The sequence below is a fragment of the Dryobates pubescens genome, chromosome 15, assembly GCF_014839835.1.
Source record: "Dryobates pubescens isolate bDryPub1 chromosome 15, bDryPub1.pri, whole genome shotgun sequence".
Taxonomy (NCBI): domain Eukaryota; kingdom Metazoa; phylum Chordata; class Aves; order Piciformes; family Picidae; genus Dryobates; species Dryobates pubescens.
The window spans coordinates 9,503,362-9,529,799 of record NC_071626.1 but is presented as its reverse complement, the minus strand read 5'-3'; the positions used below and the strand labels follow the sequence as shown (position 1 = coordinate 9,529,799).

General features: G+C 42.1%; 1 protein-coding gene across 1 annotated transcript in view; it reads right to left on the bottom strand.

Annotated features, from left to right (window-relative positions):
• Positions 1–23,071, bottom strand: part of MYH9 (myosin heavy chain 9) — a 70,481-nt gene extending 47,410 nt beyond the window's left edge. The window contains exons 1-3 of the mRNA XM_054168053.1: positions 22,932–23,071; positions 6,555–6,907; positions 1,282–1,438 (exon numbers count right to left, since the gene is read on the bottom strand). Coding sequence (XP_054024028.1) covers positions 1,282–1,438; positions 6,555–6,887 — 490 coding nt within the window. The 5' untranslated portion in view covers positions 6,888–6,907; positions 22,932–23,071. The remainder of the gene's footprint in view (positions 1–1,281; positions 1,439–6,554; positions 6,908–22,931) is intronic.
• Between the last annotated feature and the right edge of the window lie 3,367 nt (positions 23,072–26,438).

Here is a 26,438-nt window from a genome sequence, read left to right as displayed (position 1 = left end):
GTCCCTCCCCACTCTGGGCTTAAATGATCCATCATTTTAGTTCTCCCATGAGCTCTGCATGGCACCACACTTCACCAGCCTTTCTCAGCATTCTCCACATACAGAATTTGTTTAAAGCCACTACCACAGGTAAATGGAAGGAGTTTTTCTTGGTCCCTTTCTACTCTGGACAGCCATATTGTTACAATCTTCTTGGGCTCAGAGGTGCAAGTGATAACAAGGACTGGGGAAAAGCAGAACTCTTTAAAATTTCATTTAATTAGAATTTGAAAGCATGATTTTATTGTATTCAGCCTTTGTTCAAAAAAAAGTGAGGCTAATGACAAGACCTATCAGAGATAACCATCTTAATCATTGCCAGTCACCAGGAAATAAAGGAGAAATCAAATTCTGACAAGCCATACCAAATCAAACTGTCCATTACATGCTTTAAACCTGACAAAGCATGGCTCTTCATATAACCCAGCTAGAAACAGGAAGAAAAGCACAATAGACCTCCATACCTCAACAATCTCTGAGCATCCCAAACAAGCACTGATGCTGTGAAAGGCCTACTGTGAGAAGGTGGGTTGGGGAGACATGCAGAGGGCATGCACAGTTAAAAGTCACCATGTGACAAACAAGCAGCAGATAATATACATGGCCCTTTACTTCTCATTTGTATATACTGGGGGGAGGGGGTGGATATAAGTCAATCTGCTTGCTTGCTTTAAATCTGTGAAAAGCCAAGAGATGTATTTAATATCACTTGATAGTAACTTTTACCCTTAACATACTAAGAATGTAACCAAACAATTCCTGATCAATAAAACTACCACTGAAGTTCACATTTCAAAATGCAGGTTACACAAAGCTTGCTTCACCAAACCAGACTGAATGACTGGATTGTAAATACTTTGTTAAAAGGCTCTATCAACCAATACACATACTTGCCTACATACAGCTATTATCAACCAATATGCATACTTGCCCACCTACAGCTATCAGAGTAGCTGACTACCTCAGTTCTCCATGTCTGATACTCTGAACCCTGTGCATTCACACATCTGTTCTTCAACTTCAGCTCTTGCCAGACTCCTTGCAAGGCTCTTCAATCCACTAGAGCAGGAGAAAGCTATTCACCTGAACAAAAAGCTGGTACCAAGTAGGTGTCAAGTGTCTGTAAGCAAGGACAGGGGGCAACAAAGCCTTTTGACAGCAGTGAGCTGTTCTCCTACAGTGTTTTGACTGCAGTCTTCATTTGTGATTACAGCAAGAGTTATTATCTCAGTCAGCACTTACCTTGCATCATACTCCTGTAGGCTGTGTCTGTGATGGCATAGATATGAGGGGGCATCTCATGTCTCTTTTTGCCTTTGTACATCTCCACTATTTCTTCTGAGTATATGGGCAGGTTCTTGTAAGGATTGATTACCACACAGAACAGGCCTGAGTAGGTCTGGAAAGAAAACACCCCAGCAAATAAAGACAGGAATTAAAATCATTGTATACTTGCACATTTTAACAGTATATTACCATGAAAAACAAACAAAGTAGTCCATTTTATTTTCAAGTGTTTCTTCCAGTAATGCCATGTGGAATGCTTCCAACTAAGCACTACTAGAATCTGAGCAACAGCTGAAGTCAGATCAACCTGACTGGTACTCAACCTTTCCAAGTACACACAGAGCATCAACTGACAGATGAGTCACAGCGGTATCAAACTGGCCTGCTCTCTGGCTCATTAACAGTCCACAAGGGCTGGCTCTTCTTCCTTTCAAAGTTCCTATGTTCAAGTCAAGTGTTCATTTCATTACACAAGACAGGTGCTCAGTTTCTAGAAATAGCATTTCATTATGTTCTCCCTCATATTTACTATGGATTTATCCAGGAACTGATCAACTACAACATAATAAAACCTTGATCCAAAAAAGTTAATAAAAGAAAAATAAGACTAGTGTACTCCTTAGAGGTTCTTTAAGCCACTGGATTAGGCTGAATTCAGTGTTGAGCCTGCTCTGAATAGAAAGCTGGATTAGATGGCTTCCTAAAGATGCTTCCAGCCTGAACACTTTCATGATTTATAATGTGATGAGTATGACTAGAACTAAACTCAAAACTGTAAGGCCATTAATGGACTACAGTTCTGAACTATTCAATATAGAAAACACTTCTGAAGTAGTCCATGCTCAAAGAGTCAGCAACATTTGCCAAAGTTCACTTCTAATTCATCTCAAGCAGTTAATTCATTGATCTGTGAGAGCAGTCCTCCATCTCTCAATTGGTTTCCACTGGCTTCAATTCTAAAATTCTAATGGAAGACTTACAGTGAAAACATAAAGCTTCCTAAAAGAAAGTCTTTGAGATGTGAATACCTAAAAAAAAAACAACCCCAAACTCTCACAAGCATTCCACTTGCAAAGGGAATAGAAGCAGCAGAGGCTTCTTAGCTATTTCCTAGATATTCTAAGAATAGCATTCCAAGCCTTGCTCCTGGGGTTTAGAGCTACCAGAATTCCTTGTCGATTTTAGAGGCAGCTGTTTGAAAGGGCTGGAGTAGCTTTCTACAGCAACTTGCAGTGCTACCAGAAGAGAGTACATTTGGCACTTTTTATTCCTATTGCTACCATTTCTTCTATTGTTTGCTCAGTGAAGAGTGCTTTGGAGTGGTAGAGAGTCCTCCACAGTAAGTGCAGAGAGTACTTAATCAGATTTATCCTCTTTAGTGAGATAAAGGTAAGGATTACACTCCAGTGATCAAAAGGGTGAAAATAGCATCTACTACACAGTTTGCAGTCTTACATCCAAATTTCCTATGTGCTGGCTTGACATTAGGTAATTAGCCAAATCTTATATGCAGCAGATTCAGGTACAGCTTTCACCCAATGCCTCCTAGAAAGCAAAATTTTGTAGGTATTTAAGGGTCCTTTGCTATACACAAGTATCAGGATAATGGTTCCAGATGTACTTTTTTTGCCTTTTACAATATTTGAGAAGTATGTGAATAGCTTACAGAAAATACTAAATCTCTTTCCAAAGTGGTAAACTACGAGAGTTAGCTAAAACCTTCTAGTGCAGGACTTCAGAAGTTCCCAGAAACTAAGCCACAGTGAGACATTCTAGTCAAGCTAGTTTTAAGGCAGTGCTTGAAAGGAACAGTTTAAGGAGTCTGCAGAAACCAGCTTGGCAACGATAGTTACTTTTGCCTCAGCCTTAGCTCTCCATCACGTCAGACAGTACTTGTGGAGCACAGAACAGCAGCTGAAAGACTAAGTCATGTCTTCCTGACCTTTAACAACACTAGAAGAAGACAGAGTAGGATCAAGAGGCAGAAAGGAGCTGACATGAGAGTAGCACATTCACAGTTCATGCAACACACCTTTCCCTTATGCCGGCAAGAAAATAATTAAGGAAAAAAAAATAAGATGCCCTACATGGTCTCTGGTGCACCTTACAACAAACCTGCCATTTGTAACACACACTGAACTTACCTCTCCTCTGAAGATGTTAATAAAGCTAAATGCCTGTTTGCTACTTTTGGGGGAATTAGAAGTGAGAGCAAAAGGAAAATGGTAGCAAGTATTGTGATAATACTCCACAAATAATGTAGTTTTCTCATCTGTATTTGTGTGATTTTCATGGCTGTGTTGCTGAAAACTCAGTGTGCAAATGTCTGAAGCTGGACTGGAGCAGTCTTATGAATGAGAGCAGCAGTTTAGAAAATGGAAGACAGTAACTTCAATTAGAGTGATGAAACCATGAAGCAGGTATGTAGGAAGGAGTCATCACCTTCTCCCAGCATTCTGGTTGCCAGGAGAAATAGCTAAGGGAATTTTCCTTGCATACAATGATCTCAGACAGATGTATGAGGTGATACTTTTGCTTTATAAAGGGCAACTAATCATGGCTGGGACAGGCAACTGAGTGAGACCACCATGTCGTGACTGCTGGTCAAGGACACTGACAGAGCTTTGTTTAGGATGCAAGCTGAAGTATATTTAGAAGAAGCTGACAAACTTACCACAGAGAAGAAAAGAGTCATCTTCATCTTACTAAAGTCATTATTACTATGCATAAATCCCTGAATTGAACCCAAAGCTCCAAGGGAAAGGCTGTTATAAGAATAGCTGGTTTGGAAATCTGTACTTTAAGACATTATTATCTAAAAAATCAAATCCTAGCATTACCTTCCACTATTTCAAGAGACACACAGGCCAAACTGGAACTAGTTTTATTTAACTGCTAAACTAGCTCTGAAAAGCTGAAGGGACTATCTGCAGCATGGCAGAAAGCTTGCAGCATCAGGAAGTTTAAGTAAAGAGTTGCTGGAAAATAAAGTTGAGTTTCACACAGAATACAAACAAGGCAACAAAGAAGCTGAAAATTACCTTGTGATAAAGCAATCCAAATAGAAAGGGTTAACATGAAAACCAGTCTATTAGCAAGTCATCTCAATGCAGAACCAATCAGCACATGGAAACAGTATGCCAAACTCAGACTCCTAGTTCTTGAAATGTCTGACACTGCCTGCTCAAACTTTTTCTGCACCAGCCATAAGATTTCCCTCCTTCATTTTAGAAGGTAAGTAGACAGAAAAATAGAGCCACAACACCACACAGCCCTGCTAGAAAGGAGAGAAAGGTCCAGAGCAGAACTAAATTATGCTTATTATCTTTTAAAGAGACACTTATGCTAGAGATACATTGCACGTACTTTCTTCAAGAGGATTAATGATCAGCTAAGAGCCACTCCAATGAAAGTATTTTAAGCCTTCACATTAATCTCTGGACCTGCTGAGAACTGCTGACAGGTGACATCAGTCCATTTCACAAGAGCACAGAAACAGAGTTTTGGCAAGACTGAGATTCTGCAATAGAGAATTACTATGCTGGGTTTACTTGGGTGAAGGGTGTGGAGATTTTTAACGCTCCTTATTATCCAATTAGAAGAACACATAGTCACAGACTATGTATCAAATTTTTTCCCTCTGAGAAAAGATTTTGACCAATAGTCAAAGGAGTTACTGACTACACAGAATAATTGGCTGAATCAAACTCCAACCACATCAACTCTCAAAATTTTGAGATCAAGACAAATTTCTATCAGCTCTGCATCCTTCAGGTGTTTTCTGTAGCTTCTGCAACAGTTGTCTATATGCCTTCATGCCACTACAGAAGAGCAATAGTCACAACACTAGCCAGCCAGAGCTTCTAGTTTGTGTTCATGCTCCTTAACATAGAAGCCAACAGCTCACAAAGGTTTCTACTGATGATGGACAGCTAGGGTGAATTCCTGCTATCTGGCCTCAGCTACCACCAGCCTCTGTTACTGCAGAAGAGATTATCTATAGCTTGCCACATAAGGTGACTCCATAAAAGGCTATCTACAGACATGAAGAAATAGGTATTGCAGACTTTTTACTTATGTTGTCTTTTCCATACAATAGGCAGCTTTTGGGTTTTGTCAGCACAAAAAGTGGGGGAGGAGGAATACAGGCAAACTTTCTCCAAGGACTGTATTAATATGCACATCTACACTTGACATTTATTCTTTAACAGATTTTATTTTAATAGATCTTCTAACCTACCATGAAGAAGATTTCATAGTGCCTAAAAATACTGAACATCCAGAATTTCTACATCCCTCAGGGTAACATCTCAGGCAGCCCCATTTTAATTCTATAAGCAGAGGCTAGTCTGAGTATAAATAAACCAAGAAATGCTGGTGGCTGTTTTAATCAGTTACAGCACCCAAATTTTACATTACCACTGACTTTAATCATTCATTCTATCCTGCAGAGTATTAATAAAGTAGAAGCTATCCAACATCTGCTGTGTAAGCAGAGGCCACAGAAAGAGGAAAATCAGAAGCAAACTGAAGAACCAGGTCAAGGTTCCAAATTCTCCTTCCTCACCTTGCCCTGTTTACTGCTTTTGGTATTCAATGAAGTAGTTGCTTTATGCTTCATTGGGAATGGCCACTGGTCCCATAAATGGCAGCTTTGTCATTTCCACAGTAAAAAGAAGCAGGAATCTGTGCTCTTGTCCATTTTGGGGTAGAAAAAAAAAAAAAACACTATCTGCAAGCACATGCAGGCAACATGTGCCTTCTCTGGTAAGATACTCCAAGATTCAGAATCTTTGTAATGCAAAGATCTTGGCATTAGCATTCTTTCCCACTGAGGCTCCAAACATGGGAAAATGCAACTCAGATGTTAGGTATATTGGGACTGTGGTTTTACTATTATCTAGTTCAGTTCAGACTCCCTTTTTACCACTTTCCAACTGCTCTCACCTCCTGCTAAAGGAAAATTAACTGGCATTCAAAATATCGTGCAAATGAAACATGAAAATGTTAAAAGACAGATTTGCCACAGCATTCCTTGAAAGCTAGAGGGGAACTGGCATAGTTTAGTGAAAAAATGTTAAGTAGAGGGAAGAAGCTAAGTCACATGTGAGCTGTGTACAGGGATAATGAAAGGTTAACATATAGATTTGAGAAGAAAAAAAGTCATCATAGCAAGTTCACATACTGCATAATCCAGAACTCTTACCCCAACAGACAGGAGTACTTACATAGATCAGTCCTGAGTAGTATCTCTCCTTCAAGTTGTGAAGCACAGAAGCCTCATTCAGGCATGTCAGCTCTGCCATATCTTCCACCTTCGAGAACTTGGGGGGGTTCATCTTCTGGATGTCATCCTTATTTACTTTCACTTTCTTCCCATTCTCTGCTAGTTCCACGATGGCCTCATCTCCTACTTCTTCCTTCAGGCTAGCTGCCTCGAATCCATTCTTCTCTGAGGGAACCCATACCAGCTTCTTAGCTGCCCAGTCAGCCTGAGTCAGGGGGTTGTTGATGATGTTTTTATCCACATAAAGGTACTTATCTGCATCTCTCTGCGACATTGTGTTTTAGAATTGGGGCTCTGCAAAAAGAGAGGAGGAGAAAACCAAATAAAAATACTATTTTAAAACCCTCAAGCTGCCTTGCAAATTCTTAGAGGCAGACAGGCACACATGTTAAGGACTCCAAGTCACTGGTCATCAGAACATGCCTCCCCCTCCTTTAGTTTCCTGTTAGTAAGCACTGGTAAGTTGTCAAACTTCCAATAAGGTCAAGGTTTTTCTTGCCAAGAGAATGAAAAAAAAAAACAACACACCACCAAATCCAAACAACAAACTAGCAAGCAGTTAAAAAAAAACCCCTACAACAAAACACTGACCGTTAAGCATTTGGAAGCCATCACTTGGCAGAAAAGAGAAAGCACACTGCAGTGGCAAGCATCAAGCAATTTGCAACATGTGCCAATATTCACAGCATCAGTTGTTATGTCAGTAATGGTCAAGATTAGCCCTTCACTACTCTACTTGTTAGATACCAGCTCAGAAAAATACATGTTTAATCAACACTTTTAATTCCTATCTCCTTGTTCTGATAAGCTCCAAATCAAATACCACAGCTTTTTAGAAATGCCATATACCAGGCTAGACAACATATGAGGTGCACTTCGCTTCTGAAAGACAGCATGGATAATTTGAGGACACCAGTTATTACTGACATTAGATATTTGCCATCACCAGCTTAGTAGCAACACCCAGCCCATCAGGTTGCATCTTTTTTCTAGGTAATGTTCAGTAGCAAAACACCTCCAAGACAGTGTAAGAATAAACCTTCTACGAAGCTGTGGACAGGTAAAGAGTAACATCCCTACAAGAGGGAGATTTAGGCTGCATGCTCAGAAAAAGGGCCCCCCAGATTTAGTGTTTCATCAAAACCAGAACACTACCACCAGGGACTCTCCAGTTTATAAGGCAGCAATTTTATTGGTGCCATTCAGAAACCCTTTCAATCAGAAGAAAGGACTGCATGCGTCAAGGCTCATTAACCATGTAAGAGCAGCCTCTTTACAAGGTCCCATAAACATAATGTCTTGGATCCTTCCTCACAAAGATAACAGTGTCCTCAATATAGGTTTTTTTCATAGCAAGGATAGAAGCTAGAGGTCCTTACCACCAAAAGAACAGGAAATTAAAATGTCAGTATTCATATCATGGAAGGCTGTTCAGGATCTACAGGGATAACTTTTCAGCAGAACATACCCAAACTTACAAACCAGTCTGCAAATCAAATAGGTGAAGTCTAACTACAGATACTGCAGACAAAAAGGTATTGAGAGCAGGACAGAAGCAGTTCAACCCCCAAAATATGCATGAGAGCAACAATAGATGTTGAGTCCCAGCATTAGCAAGCAGTGAATGAAGCCAGAAAAACATCAGCTATAATAATGATGAGCACAAATGCCCACACCAGTCATTTGTAAGCATGTAGGGAAATTCCTCTCAACAAATGTATCACTGTAGGTGGTATGCAACTCTGTGCCAGAGACTGTATGGATAGCTGTATATTCACAGTCAAAAATTCTTCAGCAAACAAAGAGAAAATTATTCTATAAATAATAATTTCCTTTAGCTTGAGTGTAAAATCTTAGCCCTAGAGAACAAGCCAAGCAGCTATCCCACCCTGTAATTCGTCTTTCCACTCCCCACAGGGTCACCGATACTTCCACCGCAATGGCAATTCTTGGAGCAGCTCCACCCTGGCCTCTCATATTTTTATTGACAATCCACATTTTATTGGGTACACAACGAAGGAATTTGTTGCAGAGATAAGATGCAGCAATCAGGAGGCTGGCATGCATAGCCTGAGCTGTCAAGACAGTTCCAAGACCACCCTGCAACAGCTAGCATGAGGGAGTATGTAGGACATTGAAAATACTAACAATTCAAGAGAAGACATTGTGACTCCATGGCATTGCCAAGGATCATCTGCAGGTTGTGGTTACAGGGGTTAAAAAAACAAAGAAAAGAAAAGAAATAAAAAGAAAAAAAAAAAGGAGTGAGTGGAGGGAAGGAGGGGAAAAGGGAAAGAAGAGAAATAAATATTCAATTGTGTTCAGAGTTCTATCAGGTTTGGCAAGGCAACAGCTGTGCTCTACCCTCCATTACACAGTTTCCTGCCTATGCAACTCCCAGAACCTAACCAGTTGCCTTTTTTGGCCATAATCAGGCAGGACACAGAGGCAACACGCTTCAGCTAAATTCAGTTTCATCATTTCCTGAGGAATCCTAAGTAACCAGCCATCTGAAGTGTCCTACATTACACTGAAACATACTCCTCACTTCCTTACATGAATCCAAACACAACTTGAAGATTTATTCTGGGAGAAAAAGGAATTCTTTCGAGGTAAAAAATAACCTAAGACCACAAGATTTTTTTTCAAGTGGTATTCCCAGCTAGTTCTAGATCTGGAGGGAACTAAGGAAAGAGGTTAATCAGATTCCTCACAGGAGGAGAGCTCTGACCTATCTTGCATACAGCAAGATTGCATTCTTCAGCCAGTATCTTCTGTATCTTCTTCAGCATGGGATCATCCCTTTTTAGGGACCAAACCAAACAACTTTCACAGTAAAAAGAGAATGAGCCCAACATGGCTATTTTAAAATCTCACCCAATGCTAAGCTTTTTATGCCAGTACTACCAAACAGCGAGGAGATTCTGCAGACTTTAAACAGACTTGAAAAGTACCCCACTACACCGTCTCAAAAGCTCCAGAACAGAATCATCAGGTACTAGAGCTAAAAAAAAAGGAGGAACATGCCACGATAACATGGCATTAGTGCTATTCTCGAGGCTGGCTTCTAACCCACAGGGCCTCTAAACTAGCAATACCACAAACCAACCATTAATTTTCCTTCTCCACAAGAACAGTACACCAGAGGAATCAGATTCAGCAAGTTCCATCTCAAAGGCTTCAAAACTTAGCTTCCTAGCTTATGCTGCATTTCTCTGGGCATTTCTAAAACACCCTTCAGTGGTCAAGGAAGTAAACCCAGCAAGCTCCAGCAGCCTTACAGCAGCTCTCAACTAGCACAAGTCATTACCATTTTAGGAACAAATTAGGAAGCAATTTGTCTAGTAGTTTGCATTTTGGGTGTAGATAATTATGTGGGGTAAGGACATTTATCTTTACATGGCTGTTGTGTAACTACAGGATGAGAACACCATTAACAATATTATTTTTTGATGCAACACCAGACTGTAGGTAAGACCACCAAAAAAAAAAAAATCAGAAGGAAAACAGACCATCCTTGTTTTGAGTTTAAATGCCTCCTTCCTAGAATTGTTTCCAAAAATGAAATAACTACAGTCACTTCCCAGTTAACCCTACTGCGGTTCGTAGCAGTCTGAGGAACAGGCTGCTCAAACCTTTCCTTGATTGCCATTATTTCAGGTGCCCAAAGACATTCTTTTGCCATTTAACTACCTACAAGGTTGCCACAAAGATGCCATACAGTTACAGAGAGCAACAAAGCAATGTCTACAGTCACAAAAAGGAAGGAACTAAGACATCAATAACATGTAGTCCAACCTTTAAAAAAAAAAACACATAAAGAATCCTTTACATACATATTTCCCTGCAAATTCTTTTGAGATGAACAAATTAAACACTGGCTGTAAGTTAAGATGCCACACATTCCCTTTGAACTAGGCAGAACTACCCAAAATCCTCATTATGATACAATCCTAGGGACAGAAGTTTGCCTTAGCCTCCTACTATTTCATAGCCTTAAGGCTTGAATTACCAGACACTTCACACACTCCTTTCCCTACTTAGCACAAGCACTTCCCAGAAACCTGGAAACAAACACCTTGTCTGGCTTGGAAACCTCTAAAAGCTGCCTCTGCTATAAGGGCTCTCTTCCTTTCAATCACAGTATTTTGCAACTGCTAAAAGCATAGAACAGTATCTGTTTGCAGCTTAATTTTCCAAAACTATTTCTATCATTCTCCCCCTCCTCCAGGATTTACTCTGCAGGATGAGCTTGGGCTATGCTAACTATCAAGTAAGTTATCAGCTGAGTTAGAATACAATTAGTATATTAAGAAAAGCATTAGGGGCAACAGTTAAAGAATCACACCCACTGACAAGTATCAGAGCACTAGCTAGGCATGGAAAGTACTTCCAGTTATCTGAACTCCACTGAAGAAGGCATCCCCACATTACTCTCTTTAGGCTTCTGCCTCATCACTGGCAAAGATGCATTACTAAATTGAATAGACAGCTCTAACACAAACCATTTTCCCATTTTAATAAATGAGAAGTCTCTGAAATACTGGGCAACAAAGAACATAAAATAGCCAGATCCATGCACTTACACTTGCTGATTCACATCACCACTTCAGCACAACCCCATGGAGAAGGACTTGAGAGTACAAGCTGGATGTGAGTTGCCAGTGTGTGCCTGCAGCTCAGAAGGCCAACTGTATCCTGGGTGCAGCAAAAGAATTGTGACCTGCAGGTCAAAGGAGGTGATTCTCACCCTCTACAATCTCATCAGAGTACTATGTCCAGCTCTGGAGTCCTCAGCACAAAAAAGACATGGACTTTTTTGTGCAGGTACAGAGAAGAGCCATGAAAATGATCAGAGGGCTGGAACACCTTGGCTATGAGGACAGGTTGAGAGAGGGTGGACCTAGACTAGATAAAAGGAACAAACTTTTTTACAATGAGTGTAGTTAAACACTGGGTTGCCCAGAGAAGTAGTAGAAGTGCCATCCCTGGAAACATTCAAGATCAGCTTGGATGGGACACTGAGTAATCTGGTCTAGTTAAAGATGTTCCCCTACTTACTGCAGGGGTAACTGGACTAGATGACCTTTAAGGGTCCCTCCCTGTCTAAAGCATTCTGTGATTCTATTCTGTGATTCATAGCCACCAATAAGACACTGATAGAAAAACATAGCGATTTCACATGAACTGATCCTCTGCCATGGTTTATCCAGTGGCCTTTACACTAGCAGTGCAACATTAAATAGCAAACACATTTAGACTAACACAAGGTACTTTCCCATACTTCATTCAATTTACATTTTGAAAGTATTTCAGCAACACAACTCTCACACCATATTCCAAACTGGCTTACCTCTAGCAGGTTATGAATGGCATACAACACAAAAGGCCCTTTCACAGAGCAAAAGGAATGTACACCATTTCTGCAGGCCAGACAAGACTCCCATACTGGAAAAATCACAGCATGACTGGTCATTTATGGTCTCATTTCAGTTACTACTAAATTGTCTTTGGTCAACAAATTTGATTCTCTGTTAATAGGCAGCATTTAAAAATTAATCTGACTTTGAGAAGAAGCTAATGATTCAGACTAGGTTGGGTCAGTAACATTCATATGATGGGAATCCTTGTTAGGCATATGATCTGAACAGCTAATACTTGCATAAATTTTGCAAACTCAACTACTTCACTTTCCCCAGGCAGTTGAACACAGTTCATCAAATCAACAGAAACAGTTGCATTAAGTGCAGCTAGAAAGCACAGCAAGCAGACTTTAGTGGCCAGACTGCCTGAAGCGACCACGAACTAACATTAAAAAACCAAACCTAACCCACCAAAACCCTCCTCCCTATAATTTCTTTGTATTCACTGAGAAACTGTTCAAATCTCATCTGCTTAGGACATAGGAGGCTGACACTTCACAGCTCTATGTGCCAGGATGCTTATGGGAAAGAAAACTGCAAAGGTTCTTAGCACAAACGGCTCCAATCTGTAAGTAGTACTTACATGTAAGCTGAAGTCTGAATCACTAAGGGCAAGAAACTAATTGCAGGGTGGGGGGAGGGAAGAGAAAAAGTTGGCAGGACGCTGAACTGATGGACTGGTTATTTCTGCTTGTTTCTTGAGTTTGGTATATTGTGACACACCGGTGCTTGATGCTTCAGACTGAACTCAAGAACCATGAATTTCAGTTATCCCACCACAGAATACAACATCAAGCAAATACAGGAGTTTGTAATTAATACTCCCTCACAGATAGCCCCCTGAGCTGGAGGCATTCAGCTACAGTTACTCTTTCTGTTTGGAATGCCTCAGAATGCCGGGCTGCCACACGGACTCCTTTCTTCTAGCGCAGCTTTATTTGGGACTCCTAATGATTGCTATTAGGCTTACTGTAGTTCACTGCTTTCCTCTCTAGTCACAGTCTGACGCACACAATGCATTATTGAAAGATTTATTTCACAACTGGAATGCAGATTGCTGGCAATTATTGTTGCATATTCAGTTTGACTGTGGTGCTGCCCAGACTTGCCAGCTACTGTGTTTATTACTGTAAGCTAAACTTAAGGTAGAGCGCTGAAACACCTTCTCTGCATGCACAAGGCTCCAAGAATCAAAAAGGAGGAACCTAATGTATAAATGATACTTGTATTACACAAAAGCAATCTACTGACCAGACTACATGCAAGACAGAAGAAAGAAGAAGGGAATTCTATGCCTTCCAGGTGGCCTAAAGGTGCCTGGCGTACATCCTCAGAACAAACACGGAATAAATGTTTCTCAGCTTCTGCGTGTCCAGCTCGCTTCACCAGCTGTCAAGCACCATTTTCTGCTATGTGTGAAGCAGCACTTGCATATTCTACTGTTAACAGCTGACACAGGAGGTTTGCTCTGTGAAGCTGGGACTTTCCATGGCAAATTGCAAAGGCCACAAAGTCATATACAAGCAAGACACCATCCTGACATGCCACTTTGCAGCAGTCATTTTTCTCTCTGCTGGGTTCAGATGAATGGCAAAACTGGGAGAACAGAAGCTACAAGTATAGCCATGTGTAGATGTAACAAACTAATGCCATTTTAAAGAGGTTGGTTTGGGGTACCAAAGAGTGAAAACAAGATAGCATAGGCTTCACCACAGACTATACAACCACAGAAATTATCTTGGGCCACCACACTGCATACTGCAAAGAAATTTACTGTAGGTTCTGAGCAAATATGGCCATAGCTTCCTTAAGTTAATGCTAAGGAGAGTATGTTTGCCCCTACTTTAATTGCACCTTCTCAGTTCAGTGAGACGCAAAGACATTACCATGTACGTGGCACCACTAAAGTTAATCAGTTCTGTGAAGCCTGTGCACATTGTTTAAACACACCAAACGCTGGTTTAGGGAGGGGGAGGGTAGCCTTCTGTTGATTTCAAGTCCAGTCTTTAGCATGACAAAGCTAGGCTGGCTGCCACCCAACCCCATTCACTTTGAATAAATATTCAAAGTTTACAATCCCGCATAATACACTTTCTGCAACTGTTGTTTCTCATTAGTGCGGGGACAGTACATGCCTTCTCAGCAAAGGAGAGAATTCCTCTTCCAGAGACAGTGTGCCCACAAGGAAAACATTCCAGGGGGAGAACACATTCTTCGTGACCACTCAGCAAAGTAATCCCACTTAAGGAGACAGCTGTAGTTCAGAAAACTGCTGCCCATCCCTGCTGTTCAAACTGTTTTGCTGGAAGACTTGTTTTCAGGAGGCATAATGGACTGCAAAAGTTCTGATCAGGCATGCAGAATTCCCTAGGGACATTGCATGAGAAAGAGATAGAGAGGAAGAGCTTGCAAAGTTTCAGCCTGTCCTTGTTATTCCAGGGTCACTTTCCATCCCTTCCCTAATATTCTGATTTAAGGCTAAAAAGACATCTGCCAAGATTTCTCTGGAGCACTGAAGTGTAAGTTAGCTCTTCCAAAACACAGTTCTATATCAATTAGCACTCAATATGTCAACTCGAGGTTTCATTTCATCGTGCAAGGGAACAAAGAACAAAACAATTGCATCTAAATACAGAGAGCCAAAAACACAGTTCTGGTTTGCTCTTTTAGGGACAAATATTAACATGTATGTGGCTAATAAGATCATTTTACAGGAGCAATTATTCTTGGTTTTGTTAACTGAGAAATTGCTTTGTTCTCAGTATCAACAACACTCATTTTCTTACAGCTCATACTGGAAAGAACCAAGAATCAGTGCAAACACATTTGGCACACCACTTTAAAAAATCATTTTGATATTGCAGCAGGGAGCCTAGTTCCTCCAGATACTTACAGCTCAACCTGCTGTGCCAAACTGTACAAGCAGCCTCCTGCTATATCTCATATTCTCATTCTTGTTTCAAATAGTTCTCTTCCACCATTAATGGCAGCTGTGGAGATGGTAGGCCAAAACCCTGGCACAGAGAAGTCTACCACCTTTACAGGGTCCAAGTTTGGTTCTCATCTTTTCTAGCTATACATAGGAATTCATTAAGAGGACTTATCTCTGTTTACAAAGGTAATCTTGGAGGTGAAGGGCAGGAGGAAACTGACTTTCTGGGCATGAGAACAGCAACTCCTGCATTAAAGGTAAAGCTACACAGCCTTGAGCTCCAGGATTTATAAGGTGGTCAGGCTGAAAAGAACCTTGCAGAGTATAAACATCAAATTCAAAATGGTCTGAAAAACTTTGAAGCATTCTGATTGCGACACTGCCCTATTTGAGTTCAAGGTCTGACACAGCTTTGTGGCTCCTCACACAGCTTCATCCATTATCATCAAAGGTCTGGAGAAAGCCCACGGTGCAGCAGAGCATGCAAGGAACACTTGTCCGATCTGTACACCTCAGCCCCGTGTTTGTCTTCTGGTTAGCTTGTTCCTTCCCTGACCTGGGCATTCTTCCCTAAATGTCAAATACATCAGTCTTTAAAAAGCAACAGCACTAGGCATTCCTTATTTCAGAATTCACCCAACCATGGCCTCCTGTCTGGATCTCCTTAAGCACTGATTTTTGTATTAAAGGAGGACAAAGGACACATCTTTCAACCTGAACCAAGTAAAAGCAAGGGCACTTCAAGTGGGATCTGTCTGAACTGTTAAAACCATGGCTATGTGGCATATCATTTTTTTTCTATTCTAGCATTACAGGAAAAACCTTTTGGAAAAAGTATGACATTCCATTGTCCAAATAAGAGGAGGCAAATATAGCTTGGAAGCTTCCAACAAAATTTTGCATCCTGGTATACCAGGATAAAAAACAACATGAGGAAACACTGGCCACAGAGTACCAGAATGGGTTCATGTTTCCGCCAGAGTTAACAACGTTGTCCATAACCACATACACTACAGTGCTGTGGTGATGAGCCACTGGAACAGGTTGCCCAGAGAGACTGGGGATGCCTCCTACCTGGAAGTGTTCAAGAACAGGCTGGACTGGGCTTTGAGCAACCTGATCTAGTGGAAGGTGTCCATGCCTATGGTATGGAGGCTGGAAGTAGATTAAGGTCTCTTCTGACCCAAACCATCCTAAGATTTGGTGATATTCTTCTCCTTACCTACATGAGCAAGAGATGAATCAATACTGCAGCTGTACTTTTTCCTAACAGACTTGTACACCAACACAGTGTGATAATATTTATCTGTTAAATCTACATCAAGTTTTTAGAATCACAGCATAGTTTGGGTTGAAAGGGACCTTAAAGATCATTTAACTCCAATCCTCCTGCCATGGGCAGGGACAATTACCACTAGATCAGGTTGCTCAAAGCCCAATCCAGCCTGTTCTTGAACACTCCCAGGTAGGGGGCATCTACAATCTCTCTGGGCAACCTGTTCCGGTGCCTCACCACTGTCACAGTGAAGAACTTTTCCCTCATATCTCATCTATATCTATGCTCTTGCAGTTTAAAGCTATTACCCCTTATCTTGTCAGAAGTGGCCCTTGTAAAATGTCTCTCCCTTTAAGTACTGGAAAGCTGCTACATCTTCACAGAACATTCTTTTTTCCAGGCTTAACAACCCTAACTGTCTTTCCTCATAACTGCCCTCTGATCATCTTCATGGCCCTCCTCTGGACTCACTCCAACAAGTCCATGTCCTTCTTATATTGGGGGCCCCAAGCTGGACACAGTATTCCACATGGGGTCTCAGCAGAGCAGAGGGGGACAATCACTTTCCTGGACCTGCTGGCCACACTTTTGATGCCACCCTGGATAGGGTTGGCCTTCTGGGCTATGAGCTCACATTGCTACTCCATGTCCAGCTTCTCATTCACCAGTTATTCCCAAGTCCTTCTGCACAGGGCTGCTCTCAACCCCTCCATTCCCCACCTGATTTTCATACCAGGGTTTGCCAGCACCTTGCATTTGGCCTTGTTGAACCTCATGAGGTTCACACAGGCCCACTTCTTGAGCTTGTCAAGGTCCCTCTGGGGGGTATTCCTTCCCTCCACCATGTCAACTGCACCACACAGTTAGCAGCATCCTATCAGGGAGCGCACTCTTCCTGAGGGTGCACTCCATCCTACTGTCCCTGTCACCAACTAAGATGTTAAGCAGTGCTGGTATCCATACCAAGCCCTGAGGAACACCACTCAGCACTGACACTCTTCTAGAGCACTAAAGAAATAAAAATCTATCTATACAGCTCTGCCCATTAGGGAAAAAAATCTGTAATGTACAAATATTAACTCCCACTGTGTGAAGGAAGAGGATAAACTGTGCACATGCATATATCAGTGCTATGCAGACACTATTAGGTCATCTTTTTAAGTGAATCAGTTTGCCCAATAAATCTCTTTTTAAAAGAAAAATTACAACTAACTGATCTTCCTCACCATATTTCATTCTCATTTTACATTTCCCATCATATACTGCATTAAATTGTAAGCTCAAGTCAAAGATGACTTGGACTTGGGAAGAGCCATTAAAACAATTCAGAGTAATTTACTGTGTAATGAAAGGTCAAAGACTTTAGTACCTGCTATAAACATTCATACTGCAGTAGAACTCGGGTGATAAAAGCTATGTGAACCAGTTTAAGTCACAAATCTCAAGCCACAGTTGAAATGGGTTTTGTGCTTGTGGAGAAAGCATATTTTGTACTTATGCTGCTCTAAGAATGAAAATTCCCTTTGTCAGTCTGCAGACATGTCCATATGAAACACACCACCTCCAAGTACCCAATTACTCAATTAATTAAAATAACCTCCTGTATACCTGTATCCATACCCCCATAGCCTTTTATTTAAACAATTCTGACAAGTCTAAATACATCTTACTTCATTCATGTCAAAGAGAGATAACATCTCTGCCTCTGAACAACAGAAACAAAGACATCTGAACAGCTATGAGGAACAGATACATGAAGTGGTATTCTGCTAAGAACAATAAATTCCATTAATACAGAAGAAATTGATTTCTTGAACTACTTTAGCTCGTTTACAAGCAAGAAGTAACTTCTATTTCTCTTCTAGTCAGTTACTTTCAATCAGCAATGTATTAATTCACTTGTTTCTGGCTATCTTCATTGCAAATCCACCTCTTCTGATCTTTGCCACTCATTTTGAAACACACAGCTACCTACCCCCTGGCCAACTAAAAAGGGAAGAAAAAAGACCAACGAAAAATGTCAGTACCTTCCTATAGATTTTAAACTGTGAACAACATGGCCAAAACAGAAGCCAGGCAATATTCTTCTTCAACTGCATTAAAATACCTGTCAAAAGTAAATTTACCTCATCAATCAACCAGTTCCAAGTGGTCAGTCAGGACATTTCTCATCCAGTTCATTGGTTTCATTTCAGATTTATATTCAGCATTTGTTGCCAAGTTCTTACATATAAGCATCTTGTATTTGTTAAAATACACATAGGCCCTAAGGTAGGGTTTCTTCTTCTTTTATTGATAGTCTGTTGATGAGAAGTAATTTGTACCCATGTTTCAAAATGATTTATGGATTCTGAGGACAGTAACATTGGAATTTCTTGTACTAAATGGCAAGGAGATCTACAGTGTAAGAATTTCCACCAAAAAGAGTTTGCTGACTGAAAAATCTACCTACAGACACATACAACAGTAGTTTTAAGCCAGTCACATCTGGAAAAAAAAGACAGCAGCAACTGAAATTTTGATGTAGGTTTCATTTTTTTGCCTTTTTTTTCCCTCCTTGGATATTTAAATCAATTCTAAGTGTATCAGTAAAACTAGCTGGGCTGAGTGCTGGCCACAACCAGCTTTAATCAAATCTGTGCCTTCAAAGTTTGTTAAAAGAGCCTAAATTTAAGTTAACTGCTGAAGTCTTGACCTTAAAACACAGATGAATCTACTCTCATCACTACAAGCAATAAAAAGGGAAGTAAACTATTACAAAAGTATGCTTTAATACTCAAATTTTAAACAGGAAGCTGCCCAACAGCCCCCCCCCCCAAAAAAAAAAATCCAACTGCACAGGGTTGTCAAAGCTGAGCTGTAAAATTTCTCTATACCTTTTTTCCTTACAAGTCCTAATGCCTACTTTGCCTTCATTCAAATCAGAACTCCAGTTATGTGTTGAGGCATATATCACAATGGATTTCCTGCTGAGGCTCATTAAAATGGTAGCTCTTGATGAATAGAGGTATTCATCAGTTAAGGAGACTTCATGATACAGATTTCCAAGTTAGGTTTCCCTCAACATATATTAATTATTAGCTTGAGTTTACTGAAATCACTCATCCATGTGGTTTATTTACCACTCAGCAGAGTCAGCATACATGCATTAGGAGAAATGTAAATTTCTAGTCAGGAGGACAAGCCAAATCCAAACCGTACGTACAAAACTCAAGAGGCATAAATTTCATAGAGAGGTCAAGGAGTCAAACCACAGTATGCAGAATTGTATTTCATTATACCTCTCTGCATCCAACAGTAATACATTTGTAATGCTTCTATAAGAAATAATCCACAGTGGTATGCCAAATCAGTTTTACAGTTTCCACTTTGCTGTTTAAAAAGGACATGACTTTGCAGTACTAGTTCTGGAAGTATCATACAATGAAATCAATCACAGTTCCACCACTGGAACACTGTAGACACTACTGCATCTTTAGACTTTTTAGAATGCTCTGAAAGATAACATACCGCATTGAATAGTAACAGGCCAAAGGACCATTAACTGGAAACAGGCCTGGTCAATTACACTGGACACGACTACAATGGAAGGAGGTGAGAAGATACTAAACCACTACAGTACCCTAGGATTGCAAGATGAATGGGTGCTGAGATTACTACCTCAAGTAGTCAGAACAAGTTCTCACAGCTGCTAAAGGAAGAAAGTGAAGCGGATAAACCATAATTAAGATGAACTTGTAAACTGATGCATTTCATTTCGTTGGACAACACCCATTTGCATTAGCTTCCACAGCAGAAGTTGCATTTGTGTTTTCGTCTCATTATTATTTAAATCAGGTTGCTAGTTTCCATCTCTTTCTACAGTAGGAAACTCCATTAGAATCATGGCATGCTTAAACTGAAAAGAAATTCAAGGTACAAGGTCACCAAGCCACCATTAAGTTGGTGCAAGTGCCAGCAAAAACAATGCTGCTGTAGGCAATCCTATGCTATTACAGTTTTATTCCAACCCACAGAAGAGGACGTCAGGCACACAATTTCTCTACTTAACATACAAACAGCTGTGCCTCTATTATAAACTAAGAAAACAGACTAACAACATATTTGCATGAGAAATCAACAAATAAAAATGGATGTTAGAGGGCACAGAATGCATCACCAAATCAAATGGATAGTAAGGTATTCAATTACACAGTTAAGATCAAAGCTTTGGATACTAGATGTGCACACTAACTCTAAGCCTCCAAAATGTACTTTAGTCATCAGGTAGCTTCAGCATATTACCCAATAAGCTGAAGTTACCACACAAGAAAGCAGATGTAGTACAGAGGGGTGGTGGGTAAGACAACCTGAACTCTGACTTCCCCTTTTGGTAGACCTTACATTAACCAGATGAATTTCCGTATCTCCAGTGGTCCCACTTATAATCTCACCACATCAGTCACATCAATTCATAAGTGACATAAATCTATGGAAACAAAGTCAAATAAAAGGTATTAATTTCTTACATCCATTCTTCTGGGACAAATGGCACCTGACTATTTAGTCTCCCTGTTTCTGTATAAACAGCCACACGCTACCCAGCAGTGCAAACTTTGAGGTCAAAGTCTCTCCTCCACAGAACTTCCAAAATCAGATCTTTGCTATACAATTCAAGCATCCAAGAGATGAAACCACATTACAAAAAGAACTATGCAACTCACCAACTTGGTGCTTGTCTAACTCTCTTTTGAGGTTCCCGGTCATTACATCTGAGAGGTTCAGACCCTCATTTCTCTCCACTGTTGACAATTCTGCAGCTGCCTTAGAGTTACTGATATTTTGCCTGTCCACCCCCAGAAAGCCAGTGCACACACTCTGAATAAGTGCAACAAATAAAGCTATGAAGGAGGAAAACATCAATTAAAACAGTTCCACCTGACACTGAGCTTCACAAAACTGTTGCATGATTTCGTTCTAGTTATTTTTACAAGGTCAGATTAGCAGCACAATCTTATGTTTATACAGTTTTAGCAATTGTGATTAACAACTTCAAAACTCTTTTGTGCTAAAGGCAACTCTACTTACATTTATCAATTGCTTCCCCCTCATTACAACTTTCTAGTTAACAAAAATATTTGCTTATCTCAGTTAAACTTCAGGAGAGAGTGCCACAGTGGCAGACAGTTCATCTGTGTGTAAATACCTATCTGCACCATGATTTGCCGTTTTTCCTGGAATGCCATGGATAAATGAACTTAGTCACATTGTTAACTAGTGACTAATTTCAAAAGCATCTTTACACAGGCAGGAACTGATTAGAGAGCTGTTACATCGGAGTTCAAACTTTACCATGTCTAGCTACACAGACAGGAGATGTATCCAAGAGTTAAGGATGTGTAATTCAGTCTTTCGACCCACGGTTTAACAGCCTCCTTGCAAATTAACCCACAGGTCTTTACAGTGTAAGGCAGAAGCACAGAAATCACTCTCCAGGCCAAAGTCCATCTACTACAATATCTCTCCAAGTCTGAAGCACAAACTTTTTATGCATTACTTGCGAGATTACCCTGTCTAAGACAGACCCGCTCGCTTGAGAAAGGCTTAGGTACTTAGTTTGCTCAGGACATCATGACACAGGATGCAGAAGAAATACCCATGGAAGAAGAAAGACAAAGCACAGAAACAGCGTTTCGAGACATACACACACACATACCAAAAAAAAAGAGGAAAAAACCTCTAAGGAAGGGGGGGGGGGGGGGGGGGGGGGGGAAAGGGAGACTTTAACACCCACTACATTAAGAGCTTTGCGACCAATGCAGTTTACTTCTGAAAAATTCCCCTTTATTATCACAACATGTTATTGCTTTAAAACGCATTTCACCCTATGTTTAGGCAAATTAAGAGCAATTTTTATTAAACCCACTGGCTACACAACATCCTCGGGAACTATGAAACTTGGTACCTTCCACACCTACTGGAGAAAGTCTGGTAACGTTATCACTAAAAGCAAGAGAACTTTTCTTACTCGGTTGGAGAAGATGCCTGAAAGCACAAACTATCTGAAAGAGTTTTTACTGCAAGCTTCATCTTGCCCTGTCACTCCCTCCTCCCTCTCTCCTGGCTTTACTGTACAGACCAAACCGAACGAGGAAGTCGAGATCTGAGGGCGGAAGCCAAGCCCATTGCAATGTCTGCAGGAGGATCGTCAGCCTGTGACTCAGGCTGCAGCCCTGACAGCTGCCAAACGGTCCTATTTTCCCCTACCCGTTACTTCCAAAGGCCGGACACTTAAACGCGAGGGGGGCAAGGAGGGAGCCGCAAAGGAGACAGGGGAGAGAGAGCAGTCTGGTGAAAAAGAGCGCGAACAACACCACTCCACCTCCGAGAAGACCAGTTAGCAGGGCGTGGAGGGAAGGGAGAGGCAACTCCCTGGGCATAATGCAACCGTGAGGCGCACACGCCCCCGAAGGGGAAAGTGAGGGGTTAAGGGGGATAGGGGGCCGGGAGCACGCCAGGAAGGATAGATCGGCGCCCAGCCGGGCTGCCCGCCACCTGGCTCCGCGGAGAAGATGGAGAGCAGCAGGAGACCGGTACTCTCTTGTCCAGCCGGACAAAGAGGCGCGAAACCCGCCAGCGGGGAACCGTGGCGCCAGAGGGGACAAACCGGGACCACCCGCACCCACTGCCCCATCCAACCAGCTTCACCTGAGCCCGGCTACGGCGGAAGGAGGAAAGCGCCGGGGCGGCGGCTGCGCTCCTCGCAGCGAGAGAGTGGCGTCCGCACGCTGCCGGCTCCTCCCGCAGGCACCGCAACCACCTCCCGCTCACCGGCACTGCGAGACGCCCGGCTGGGAGGAGCCGCCGCGGCCCAGCAACGCCGCCGGCCCGCCTCCCGCAGCCCCGCCAGCCAATGGTGGTGCCTATCACGGATTGCTGACGACCACCTTCGCCAATAGGAGCCGGCCGCAGGGCGGAGGCGAGCCGTTGAAGGAAGGGGGTGGTGCCTCGCGCCCTCTGCCGTTAGCAACGCCCGGGCGCGCGCGGAGCCCCGCCTCGCGGCGGCCCCGCCCAGCCCCGCGGCCGCTCAGGAGGGGCGCGCTGCAACGCGGGCAGGTAGCGGTGGTCGCTGAGGGGATCGGGAGCGGCGGATGCCGCGGCCCGGCTTCTCCTAGCTGGTCATGGAGCTAGGCAGAGCCGCCCCTCCGACCTCGCCAGGTCGAGCCGTGCCAAGCCGCTCCCACAACACCCCGCGCCAGGCCGTGCCAGGACAGCCCCACAATGCCCCGCGCCAGGCGGGCATCGGCGGCCCGCGCTCGCTGCCGCCGCTCGGGGAGCCTGGCTGGCACTCTGGAGCGCCTCGGGTTTGCCGGCCGCTGCGTGCCCCGAGCGCTGGGAGAAAGGAGCTCGGGCTCAGCCTCCGGTAGCGGGACGGCCGTTTGTGCCTCCGTCCTCCCGCGGCCAAGACACAGTGCTCGGAATTTTTATAATTTTTTTTTTTGGGGGGGGGGAGGGGAATTGCCCCTGCCCTCTCCCCCCTTCTGTCCCTCCCCCCGTCGCCTCTTCAAGGCTGAAATCCAGGAGGGAGTAAGAGAAGCAGTAGCCAAATGCGAGAGAAAAATCCTTGTGAAAAAAAAAACACACCACCACAGCATACATAAGTCCGTATGTCAGTTCCAGCTATGCAGATAAGCCTTACTGCATCTTTTACCAAGCTGGCAGAAATAGAAGGCTCGCTCCCTTTGGGGCTTCCTACGTTCTGCAAGAAAGGCAGATTTGCATATGAAGGTGCTAGTGAAAATGCAAGGTAAACTTCCCAGGTGACAAGGAGTTTGTAAGTGGAAGAGATAAATGAAGGGGGAGAGACTTGAATAAAGAAATGTTAGCAGAGAAGTGCCTCAAGTAAGTGTCTCTTGTCCAAACGAAACACTCCAGGCTCCGAAAGATTTGCTGTAGTAGTTTACAAGCAAAGCTATTATCTCAAGACACAAAAGGCAGTGGGAGAAATCACTGAAAGGTTTGTACAGCTGAGTGACAAGGATACAGAGGTGTCATTGTTAAAGGCAGAGATGAGAAATGTAAATAAAGGTGCATAATAGAAATGAGAATTTAATTTGGCTGTGAGAACACCCAGGATAGGTCTTCACTGGTGCAGCAAGGAAGAAAATGAAAGGAAGCCAGAATTGTGACAAGAGAAACCCACATAACCAGATAGATGGTGAAATGATCTGCAGTGTCCAGTGACTCACTTTGATCCATGAAAAACATGTAACCAGCATATGGAAAGAATATTTCCTAATTGAACAACAAGGTTTTAAATTTTCCCATGAAAATTAAGCAGAATGAAAATAATGGAGGTAACTAACTACATATATAAAAAGCTTTTAAAGAAAGGAGTCACTGCCTCTTTAGCCAAGTGGCTAAGAAAGGAAAGGGAAGGAAAGCAATCAGTATCAAGTCTGAACAAAACTTTTAAAGGAGAAAAATAGCAGACCTCAGCTGGCAAAGCACACAAAAAAGTCAGAATTAACAGCAGTAGTAAAGTGGAAAATATAATTACTGCAAGCATGAAATGCAGACATAGAAAGTCTGCCACAAAGACAAAGACTCTCATACTTTCATACACACTCTGCTCTTCCTGATGATACATTTAAGTGTACAGTCAGGATGGACTGTCTTTTTAAGGGTTGACTTCTTCGTTGCTGTTGTTGTTTTGGTTGGTTGGTTTTTTGGGGTTTGTGTGCTTGTTTTGTTTTCTGGTTCGTTGTTTTTTCTGGTTTCTAGTTTGATAACTTGGTCCTACTCCTATTTACACAATATCAAAACTTTCTCGACTTCAGCAGTAAAGCATGAAAACTGAGTTCAGAATAAAGACTCCTGCAGACCATCCTTTCCCTTGACAGAAGGCGCATCCCACCTCTTTTGAAAACACTGTATTTTCCTCATGGTCAGATTTGTAGATGTGCAGTAGATGAGGCAAGTCAGGGTTGAAATGTCTGTTTTTCCATGGCTTGATTACTTTGAAAATAAGTGTAACAGGCTTTTGTGTTGATCTATCTGGCAGCAGGAAGTTACCCAGGAAAGGAGACACACCTCACAGAGAAACAAGTCTGACTAAAAAAGCTATCATTAATTTTATATATCTGTACTTTCTGTGAATTAACAGGATGTTTACTTGGAGCCTTCTGATCAACATCACTCATATTTTCCATCAGTGTTTGCAAGCCAGCATCCTTTGGAAGAACAAACCCATAACAGTCACTGAATTCTGAAAAACATCACCTCAACAGCAGACAGATTTACAGTTTGGTGGGAGCAAATTAATGGTTACCCCTACACAGGTCTAATCCAAGACAACTGGGCTTAAGTTTGTTGGCAAACAGCAATCCCTGGGAGAAGCCTCCACTTCTGTGATAACAATAAATGCAGGGACATTTGATTTCTATATCTGACAATACAGGTCAAGTGGCTGAATTCCTTTTGGTGAATAATTTCCAACACTTTGTGAAGCAGAAGAAAACTCTTCCAAAACTAGCTTCTTGGTGACAAGATTGGGAGTGTGAAACAAGGAGAGGGACAGACACAAAAGGTGTTTACTTCATCAGAGAAGTCACGTTGCTAAGTGCTAACCACAGTGGCTTGAGACAGAAACCGCACATGTACAGATCTGGAAAGTGTCACAATCTGGTATTGCTAAGAAGCCTCAGCTCTGCTTTTGCAGAAGCCTGAAACATCAGTAGTTGCAGTGCAGATTCATAATTAGAATTTCTCAAAAAAAATAAAAAAGGCAGTTCTGGAGTGGCTTTAATATGTTCACCCATACAAACCGGCAGCTGTAAATGCAGATGAGAACCTGAAGGGTTTTCACACACTGTAACAAAAGGAAATGGCTCTTCAGAGGTGGGTCTGCAAAAGAAAGCCACATATGTCCATGGACATCATGCCTAGGTCCTCTAAACAGCCTGAGATTTGTCTGCAATTTAGGCACATACCTTCCTTTTACACCAGTTCTGTCGTTCTCCACCTGTAACAATTGCCATGTCTAAACATTGAGTGCAGAAGGTGGAAAGCCATGAACTTAAGATGTGGAGGGAGTGAAAACAGTTTCCACTGAGGGAATCAGAGCTTACAAATTTAGTGACTAAACATTTAAGCCCAAGTTCTAGCTCTGTTCATCCAAATTCTACCCAGAGCAACTGACATGAAAGAGCTGCA